The 11,273-nt window shown below is 33.8% G+C and overlaps 1 protein-coding gene across 4 annotated transcripts in view; it reads right to left on the bottom strand.

Moving 5' to 3' along the window:
- Positions 1–2,359: 2,359 nt before the first annotated feature.
- DCUN1D1 (defective in cullin neddylation 1 domain containing 1) overlaps positions 2,360–11,273 on the bottom strand; it is a 30,867-nt gene continuing 21,953 nt past the window's right edge. For all 4 annotated transcript variants that reach the window (XM_041731662.1, XM_041731663.1, XM_041731660.1 and 1 more), the window contains exons 5-7: positions 7,000–7,082; positions 6,664–6,760; positions 2,360–5,164 (exon numbers count right to left, since the gene is read on the bottom strand). In XM_041731662.1, the coding sequence (XP_041587596.1) occupies positions 5,085–5,164; positions 6,664–6,760; positions 7,000–7,082 (260 nt within the window). In that variant the 3' untranslated portion in view covers positions 2,360–5,084. The remainder of the gene's footprint in view (positions 5,165–6,663; positions 6,761–6,999; positions 7,083–11,273) is intronic.

Raw genomic sequence — 11,273 nt, 5'->3', positions numbered from 1 at the left:
TCTCTAAATCTTACTGATCAAGTATTACTTTTTTTAGCTATGTGTCATGTTATCTATAAGACAAATCATGGTCTTAGCCATTTTTCCCCTGAACATATGCCCTACACTATTCCTTTTTGTAAAAATCTTGTTTGGTATGGCCTCAGATTTCCATTAAATACAAAGTTTTCTTAGAATATTTCATAACTTGAACTAATTTTAAGTAAATATTTATATTTAATATGCTAAATATATCCATTCTAAATATCCTTTTTCGTTTTGTGTCATCATTAAGCCAGTCACATACTGCCTTTGGCAAGTTTTAAACTTGCTTCAAATCAAGCTTTGCTTTCACTATTTTGGCTCAAAATTCCTCTTTGCTTTAAAATTATTTGATGGATTCTTCTTTCAATGCACTGCTGTCTTCTATGATAAGACCTGTTTTAATTCTAATCTAAACTCCATCTCTTACCATTCCACTGGAAAGTCTGCCAAAGTAGTAATGTTCTAAGCTGTTCTAAGCCAGACATTTAAGGGAAAAAATTCTCTTAACCAAACATTTTTCCCCAAACCACAGTTCATATGAAATGTTCATATGAAATGCCATTAACTTAGAGATAAGTAGAAAGCTATGGATAAAGTGGAGGAAGAGGCACTCTGCTTGCTGGGACTCAACCTCATGGAATATAGCAGCTTCAATGTATGACTTAAAAACCAATGTTCTACATTTCAAGTCACATTTCAGCACAGCACGAATACAAAAAATTTAAACTGAAAATATTTAAGCAATACTCATAAGAAAAATTTGGATATACTTAATTTAAAAATATACTTTTGGGGACCTCAATTTTTAAAATGGATAATTATAAAATAATTCCCAAAATAATATCTTTAAAACTCCATAAAGACATTATTTTTTAGGAATTCCATCAACTACAAATGTTGAGTACCTTTTATAATTTCCTTATTTATGTCACATTTTAAAGAAAGATCAACCAAAGAAAAGCCAAAAGCCACATTAACACAGAACATTGAGCCTAGTGGAAAGTGGTTAAATGAGTAAGTTGGTCAGCAGGAAATGCCAATTACCCAGAAGGCAGTAAAAGAAAATAAGATGGCAAGAATACTCTGGTAAAACCATTTATGTATCTGTATTATGATTTTTTTAAAAACCAGCACTACCTGCCTCCAGAAACAGATACAAATCAAGCAAATATTCAACCAAAATGGCCACAAATAAGGATGGATAAACCTGGAAAAGGGGATTTGTACTATTAAGAATTTTCAAGTTTATATTAACTACAAAATATAGACCCCTTCCCCTCAGAAATCAAAGGTAAAGATATCATGATATATAACTTCACCACATTTCTATAAAATAAAAGTAGAAATTATTGCTATATGACTGTAAAAATGGAGGCAAGTAAATAGTTTAAAATATACTCGTTTATAATCAATTAAATGATGAGCCATAATTTGAACCCTAATTATCACATTATGTAGAAATCACAATTCAGGTATTGTGTCCTCAGTTATTAAGATATTAGTTAAATAGTTCACATTTTAAAAACATTTTATCATTACATAATCAAATTTGATAAAATTTTATCAAAACATCTATGTATTCAATATAAATCATATTGTTAAAAGTATTATAAAGTAACATTTAAAGAAAACTGCTGAGGTGCCAAATAATTATTTTCTATTAAATATACAACTTAACATTTAGAACTATATAAATTAATTCTCGCTAAAAGTTGACTCAGGTTTACAAAGGCATACTTTGTGAACTCTAATATATTTCCCCAGCACCACTTTCCTTTTTCATTCCAAAATTCTTTCATTAGGTTTAACTTTCTTCTGTCATTCATATGTAAAATTACAGAAGGTTTACAATACGTAGTCTTAACATGTTTTTAAAAATCTAAGCAAAGTGCACATTAAACTAGCTACAACTACTCAAATTCCTTGATTATCATCAAATAAAAAATAGATGAACACTTCATTCGCTTAAATCTTTCTGAGGAAAAAAAAATAGTATAACCTTGCTTAAATAAAATTCCCCAGTAAGGGTATTATATAAAAAATTTCCCATGTCATTTTACTTTCGCTCATTAAAACTTTTTAAAAGTCTAATGAAGAACACACACTTATAATGCCATATTACACAACTACAGTACTGTTAATTAAATAAAGCAGCCCAGTATAGTTGTAAACATTTTAAAAACGTAGTAAACAAGACTTGGCATGTCTTTTCTTCCCAAAACTTGCCATTATAATGCTCTTTCCATGAATAATTATTCTTCCTGGAAAAGTTTAAGGTATATTTTAGTCTTTGAAAATATTACACTGAAATAATATGTGAAAAGATTTAGTCATGGCAATTTCACTGAAGCTTTTATTGCCTCTGTTGGTAATATGACAGGGATTGTAAGAAGCACAATTGAACTTACAGAGATATGCAGATGATAGTCACTAAAGAGAATCTTGATCTCAAGTCTTTTTATATGTGGGCACTTCTAATTTTATACACTTTACTATTAAAAAGCATTACATTTTAAAATGTGTACCTGTATTGACATTTGGCAAAAAGGAAACTGTACCTGTGGTTCAATTTAAAACAAAGAATCAGTCTGGGGAGTTGACCAAAATGAAGACTGAAACACTAATGAATTAAAGCATTTCAAGTTGTGTGTGTGTGTGCGTGTGTGTGTGTGTGTGTGAGCATGTATGTCTCTTTCAACCTGTCAATCTCACAGACACACTCACACACACTCACACACATACATGGCCATATGCGTATTTTTTTAGTATAAAATATTCCCTGTAACCAGACATTTATCCTCAAAATAATCACACCACATTAAACCAGTCTTCTCTTTTCAGCCCTAGTAATAGTATTGTTTAATTCTAAGATGCCGTCATAGAGTGAACAACCTTAACTTTTATGCTACATAATTATATTCAAAGCTTTATGTATTTTTTGTTTATAATTACACAGTAATTATAAATGTTTAGTACCAAAATGATGACAAACACTATTTTGTTGAAAAAGGTCTTGCATTTAAAAGGAAAAGTCTGTAAACCCAAAGGCACTAAGCCATGAACCAATATCAGACTTCTAAGAAAAACCATTTATATTGAAAAAAAAAACAACAAAAAAAAAGCTAATGGGATCTCATTTTAAAACACAGCATACTCGAATTAACCAATCCGAAAACAATACCATAACTCAAAATCTTCAAGACAAAAAACAAAATAGTACATATATATATATCTTTTTAAATTTTTCATAATTGAAGTTCCTCTTTATATTTACAAATATGAAATCAGGAAATACTGAAAGCAGCAGGATTTTCTTTTTCTTTTTTAAAATAACCAATTCCAGTAACCTGAATAGAAATTTTCAAAATATTCTTTTGGTAGAATTATATTCTTGAGTTAAAGTTATGATTGGAATATTAATATAGTATCTATGGGGTAAGCTCAATTTCAGAAATTACGTAAATAAAAAGTAGTTATAAGATGTCATTGTTTCTTAAAATCATTTCCACATCTACATAAAACATACTGCTATTCTGAAGTACACTCCTTTGATAATTTTAACACAGGACCTTAGAGAGTTGCTTGCATATACAAAGCAAAATCTTGTCCTGCTAAACACCAAAGTCATCCAATGTATGAAATTTTACATTTTTTTTTTTACTTGCCTTACAGAAATGTTTAAGAAAGCAGTAAACCCTTCACGTGTCAGGAAGTGAAAAGAGAAATGAGGCATTTTCAGCATGAAAGCAGTTCATGGGTCTTGTAATGAAAAAAATACATACAAGATAGAATTCTGCTTTGATGTGAAAACTGAGCTAATTTAAACGAAACAAACAAGGTGAAGAAACTAAATAATTTACAAAAATAAAAGCCAGATTGGTATTTTGCATCAAGTACATGCTTGCTTGAAAATTTTTGCTCCTGAAGTAAGTATTTGGCAACCACAGTGATTAGCAGTTAAAGCAATTTCAACAAAATAAGAAGTCATCAAAAATGGACTATTTGTCTGAATGCAGTACCTATAAGGATTGAACTTCATGGCTCATCATGACCATTTTCAAAATTTAATTCCTACTATCTTCTTATAAATTAAGAGAATTTCATTTGTGTTCCATAGTGTGCTGACAAAAACAAAAAACAAAACAAAAATAAACCCTCATGCCTAAATTTAGAATATTGTATTGTGTAGCAGTCTAAAACATTCAAAACAAATTAAATAGTTTAACTTATTCGACAGGCATATAAGCATTTGAAAATCATAATGAAATCCAATTATGTAGTGCATAATGTAGATAGGAGTAGAATCTAACATTATGCATTTTCTAAATAAAAGCTCCCTGTAAGACAACTATATATAAACATGGGTAAGATAAGTGCAGACTAGTTCTGTGAAACCTTTTGAAATCGAGGGTCTGAAACACAATATATTTTTCAGGTAGGCACACCAAGTTATCCTAAAAAATTTTCACGTTGGTTATTTTGACATCGGTTACTCTACTCACATCAACAATACATGTGATTTGCCAGGAAAAAAAAAAATCCCCCAAACCAAAACACCATTCCAGATCCGGTACACTTTAAATATATCACTCTCATTGGAAGTGCTATCAGCATAGTCTTTGCAACTAGCCCAAAGCATATATTTAAGAAGTTTTTATAAATTGTTTGTGATGTTCATATGTTTAATTCTTATGCCAAACTGTTTTCTGATGAAGACAGCATTGTGCTTTATGCAAGAATGGAAACCTCAAAATAATCACCATAAAGCTTCTACGACTTATGGGAGAATAAACTAGGATGGTCCACAGATATAAGATGAAATCCACAATGTTGGAATTATAAATGTTTAGAGCGGCCCAGACTAGAAGACAAGCCCAAACCACCATTAGAAGAATGAAATACGATATGGTCCAAGATGTATCCTTAAAGTTTTGACACAACCCTCAGTCTGAATTGTGAGGATTGATCTTCAGTTCAGTCCAGCCAGCAGAAATTGACTGTGCAATTTTCCGTTGTATTTATTGTACAGACTATGTACATTCTAGAAGGTTCCTTTAGTGCTACACTGTTGTACTTTTTGTCCCAGCAATTTGAGGGCGTGCAAATTCCACAAAGTCATCAATAAGAACAGGCCATGCTCCTAGGGAGGGAAAAAAAAAAGTATGGGAACAAGGAAGCGAAGAAAAGCAGAAATAAACCTAACATTATAAAGAAAATCCTTTACTTTTTAAAATACCTTCCCCATAACAGTTAAAGTATATCATTATAAATATTCCCACTGATAAGACTTTAAAATTCTAGCTTTTTAGAGTTTCTACCTAAAATATGCTTTGTATTGTCCTTGCTCTATTATTCCAAAACTTGATTATCCTCTGAATAAAAATAACAACTCTTCTGGTAATCAATCAATAATATCATGGTTTTTTTTTCACGAAGGCCACTAAACCGGTAGGTAGCCTAATAAATAGCCGTGCTTGTAAGGGCACACGGCCAGCACTGAGAGCATAGTTATGTAGGAGGAAAAAAGTTTCCAGGCATTCTGTGGCAAAGTTAACAGGAGAAAGCAACAGCAAGTATCAAATCCTATTTCATGATAATAAATTACTAAAAGATTTTAAATTGCATATATGCATGCCTCTACACATCCACATGCCAACTTCCAAATTAGGAAGTTCTCCAGTTTTGTATAAGACCTAACAGAAAGCACAATTATCATCAATCATATACAGGATTAAAGATTTCTCACTTGTTAGTGAAGACTGTACATCATAATGAAAACAGAGCGAAAAAAATAGTATCTCTGGTTAAACAGTTCCAGGACACTTTTAAGGAGGCCAAGGTCACTGGAGATTTTTCAAAGAGTACCTCTCTATTCAACAATCTCAAAAATGCATCCTGCTAATTCTCCAGCGGGGCTAGGTAAGGATGTGTAAGTAAATCAATGTAAATCACTGCCAATTTTAAAAAAATAAAAGCACAGGTCCTGGTGGATGGTAATATCTTTTTACATACATGAAAAAATATCAGAAAAGAATTCAATTGGTGATCATTTACTGATCAGTAGGCAGCTGAAGTACATTTCAAATTTGACAGTCACTAAACTTGAGTTTACAATCAAGTTCATAGACAAGACAGACAGATATAACAGTAAAAAATACAAAGTACATTAAGAAAAGTAATGAGTAAACTGAAAATCTAAAACATGAATAAAAACTATTATTCAGGGCAGCCCCAGTGGCTCAGTGGTGTAGCGCCGCCTTCAGCCCAGGGTGTGATCCTGGAGACTGGGGACAGAGTCCCATGTCAGGCTCCCTGCATGGAGCCTGCTTCTCCCTCTGCCTGTGTTTCTGCCCTCTCTCTTTCTCTCTGTCTCTCATGAATAAATAAATAAAATATTTTAAAAAAAACTATCATTCATGCCTTTCTGGAAGACAAGATTCACTGCATTGGTATTTAGAGAAAAAAAATAATATAGACTGGTAAAGAGGATGAAGGCATTTTATACATCAGAAGAGCACAAATAAAAGGTCAGAAGACAGAAATCCAACTCCAAGAAAAGCAGAAGTAGACAAGAAGTTCAAGAGTGTGTGAAAGAAGTAAAAACAAAAACACAATTGGTAAGACAAAAACTTTCATTACCTTCTTCATCATAATTAGACATGTCATCTGCAATCATTGTACTGAAGTCTAAAAGAAGATTCCAAGTATCTTTTGGTATTGATCGTTTATGATGTTCCTATTTTTTAAAAAAACAAGCAAAAAACATTCAAATCACTAAAAAGAGTTTCAACACATCAGCCCAAATGATACTAAACCCAAGAATGCAAAACAACTTGTGTAATGAAATCTAGTAATCAAATTTCTCGTCTTATGTCCACTACATACTCTAAGATGAGTTAGTCATACTTTAAAAAATGTTTATCTTCAAAGTAAAAATGTAGAGAAAAGATGGAGCTGCAGAAAACATGAACTTACCAACAAAAATTTATTCCATAAGTCTAAGAATTTAAATCTTCCATTAAGCACTAAATTCCAGTAGGCAATGGCCATTTCTAGATCTGTAATATTAAAAATAAATTATGTATTTCAAATTCCATGAATATTTATCCCTGCAAAAAAAAAACCAGGTAAGACCAAAGATAGCCCTAAAAAAATTAAAAACTTTTTGACTACTTCTGTCATAAAATTTTTGTGTACAGGTAAGACCAACGTTTGTATCCTGCCTGCCTCACCTTCAGGGCAAGAAGAATACCACTTACCTCACAGGGGGTTTCTGAAGCCTACATTAGATAATGTAGAGAAGGATACTTGAGTAGATGATCAGTATTAAAATGTTAATTTACATCAGCATTTCTCAACCTCAGCACTTTTGACATTTGGAGCCAAATAATTTTTCATTGTGGAAGACTGTCCTGTATTTTATGACATTAGCAGCATCCCTGGCCTCTATCCACAACTCCATGCTATCCCCAGTGGTGAAAACCAAAACTGTCTCCAGAGGTTGCCAAAGCTACCCTAGGGAGGCAAAACTGGCCCCGGTTGAGAACCACCAATGTAATGCAAAGGTAGATTGTAATGCAAAGGACAGCATTCCACAAAGAATGATCCCAATTTCAGAGTTACTAAGAATACTGATTTAAAAATTAATATTTATCAACTAAGATTTGCTTTTGGCAAAGTGTGATGATGATATAAAAGGGCTATTTAACTGGGTTTGGAGCAGAGTGAAGCCATATTGCTACTTGACAGAGTACAATACCTGTCATGACAGAAAGAAAGAACTATGATCTCTTTCAAGGAACTAAACTAGTTAAGAAAGTACCAAGCTTTTATGAGTAAATATCCATCTCCAGGTTAGGAAAAATTGTATCCCAAGTAACTTAAAAGTCCTTTTAGATACAATCTCCAAACCACTCCCGATAACCTGAAGAATCCTCAGACTAGGAAAGACTCCAAAAAGACTCACATTGTACCTCAAAGAAGAATATACTGGCCATAAGGCAGAAAATCCCCCTTCTTCACTGGACCTTCACCTCTTCAAGGATAGGAACTGCATGTCCCCAAACTAGCAGACAAACGCAGTACGCATTCACAAACTGATGAATGAACTTCCTACATTCCATGTGCAAATGCACTACTTACCTTCAAATCCGTCCTTATGTCTTCCTTCAAACTCAGTGGAAAAGATGTCACTTTTTTCTCCTATCCAAAGATAAGCCTAACACCACTGTTCTCAATTCAATACCATCCTGCCTCTTCAAGGAATCTTGTCTACTAATTAGTTTTCCTCTCTCCCTACATCTTCAACTCTGCCCTGTCTTCCGGCTTTTGCCCCTTCATGAAGGAATATGCTCAGGTTACAGCACTTATCCTAAAAAAAAACTTTCTTGGATCTCTTATCCCCTTAACTAGCTACCCTCTTTCTCTTTCCCTTCACAGATAATCTTGAAACAGTACACGGAGTCTTCTACTTTCATACATAATATGCTCCTGAAAGCAAGTCTAAAAGTCAAATTCAGATCCCCAGATTTTAAGAAAACTAGAAATATGACACCAACTTCTAACATAGTATCTTCTTAAGCTTGCGATCTTGAAGGCTCTACAGCTAATATTCCTTCCAGGTTAACTTTGTTCTTTACCAACTAAACATATTAATTGTCTGGCTCAGCACAGGACAGTGGCTGTTATTAGCATGCTTACTGACTTCCTTCTTCATTTTAAGTGTATTAAATTTATGAGAATAAGCCTATTACTAGTGCTAGCATTTTCTTCCTTTTCAATTAATTTTCACAAAATAAGGATAAGAAACAGATATTCAAATAACTACAAACCAAGAGACACCTATAAACGCCCATTTGTCAGCTGATACACTAAAAGAATCTGACAAGGGTGGAAGTATATGTGTATGATGGTTGAAGGTTTAGGTTGTAAAAGAAGAGAATTTGTAACCTACATGCATTGCCCCATTTCCTCACCTCCCACACACTCTTTTAATTTTATAAACTAGCGTGTACCTCTGTCACTCTACTGAAAGTAATCTCTGCCAAATAAACACTTTTTATGTCCTTAATTTTGGTTGCCAAATGAATACTTTGATGTCCTTAATTTACCTGGCTCTCTGCCATCTTGGACAAAACTGAATACACCTCCTAGATGGAACTGTCACTTCTTTCAGCTTTAATTGATAACACTCTATTATTTTCCTCTGTTGTCTCTGGCTTTCTAACTGGCTCCCCTTCCTCCATTCATCCATTTGATGTTGGTATTCTGTAATACTGTATGTCAGCAATAACCATTTCTACTCCCCGCAGATTTTTTCAAACCCTTACCTTTTGTCACATCATACGCTCAACTATCTTCAACAACTCCTAAATCTGAATCCTTTATCTCTATGTTCTAAATTCATGTATCTAATTGCCTAAGGACAACTTCAACTGGGTATCCATAAACAGCTCAAATTCAACAGAACTCAAACTGAACTCATTATCTTCCTCTACAGACTCGCATTCCTTCTCTCAATGTCCTCATCCTACAGTGTTTCTCAATGAAACATCATTGTGCATTGTGAAGAATGCCACCTATGCACGGCAGGACGTTTAGCACCCTTCTAATACCAGAAGAAACCCTTAGTCATTATGACAATCAAAAAAACAGCCCCATACATTTCCAAATGTCCCCTAAAGGTGTTTAGAATTGATAAAGAAACTCCTTTCTCCCTCATCACACACTTTCAGTCGAAGTGCTTTCATTTTGGCTTCTAAGTACCTTTAAATCTCTCTCCATCCCTACTGTCAGGACCAATGCTAGAATCCTCTTCATGTCTAGCTAAATCACTGCAAAAACTTCATAACCAATCACTCTTCCTCTAGTTCTAACTCCACTCCTTTTTAAGAACCACAATGCTTTCTTATGGACCTTTCAGGCATTTATAAATTTGGTGTCACTTCATGTTAAAATTCTTCAATGATTAAAACAATGAGATTCCACTACACACCTTTTGAAATGGCCAAAATCCAAAACACTGACAACACCAAATGCTGGCGAGGATGTGAAGCAACAGGAACTCTCATTCACTGCTGGTGGGAATGCAAAATAGTATATCTACTTTGGAAGACAGTTTGGCAGTTTCTTACAAAACTAAACATACTCTTACCATATGATTCAGCAATCACATTCCTTGGTATTTACCCAAATGAACTCAAACTTACATCCACACAAAAACCTGCACATGAATATTTACAGCAGCTTTATTCATAATTGCTAAAACTTAGAAGCAACCAAGATGCCCTTTAGTAAGTAAAGAGATTATATGAACTGTGGTACATCCAGATGAAGGAATATTCAGTGGTAAAATGAGCTATGAAGCCATGAAAAGACATGCAGGAAAACAAATGCATATTAATACTACCAAGTGAAAGAAAGCCAGTCTGAAAAGGCTAATTCTGGAAAAGGAAAACTATGGACAGTAAAAGGATCAGCAGTTAGCCAGGAGTTAGGAGGGAGGAAAGGATTAATAGGCAAAGCAGAGGACTTTTAGGGCACTGAATATTCTCTGTATAATGCTATAATGATAGATACACGTCATTATTACATTTGCTCAAACCCACAGGATATACAACACCAAGAGTGAACCCTAATGTAAACTTAAACTTTGGGTGATAATGATGTATCAATATAGGTACAACAGTACAAAATGTACCACTCTGGTGAGGGATGTTGATAATGGAAGGAGCTATGTATGTATAGAAGCAGAGGGTACAAGGAAAATCTGTCTGTACCTTCTACTCAATTTTGCTGTAAACCTAAAACAGCTCAAAAAATAAAGTCTATTAAAAAGAAACTTTTTTAGGGGCACCTGGGTGGCTCAGTCAGTTATACATTTGCCTTCAGCTCAGATCATGACTCCAGAATCCCAGAATGGAGCCCCACACTGGGCTCCCTACTCCGAAGGGAGTCTCCCTCTACCACTCACCTTGCTTGTACTCACTCACTCTCTATCAAATAAAATCTCAAAAAAAAATTTATTTTGTTCTGCAATGATCTTCCTACTGCCTTCTGATAAAATCTACACTTCTGGTTAAATTAACTTACTTACAGTTCCTCAAAGGTGCTATGTCTCTCACCTCTGAGCAATTGAACTTACTAATCTTTACACATTAGAGATGGCTGCTTCTTCTTCTTCTTCTTCCTTTTTTTTTTTTTTTTTTTTTTGGCCTTGAAAACATACTTATTCTTCAAGGCTCAAAAAT

Source organism: Vulpes lagopus, chromosome 17 (assembly GCF_018345385.1).
Source record: "Vulpes lagopus strain Blue_001 chromosome 17, ASM1834538v1, whole genome shotgun sequence".
Classification (NCBI taxonomy): domain Eukaryota; kingdom Metazoa; phylum Chordata; class Mammalia; order Carnivora; family Canidae; genus Vulpes; species Vulpes lagopus.
This window is presented reverse-complemented; position numbering and strand designations above follow the sequence as displayed.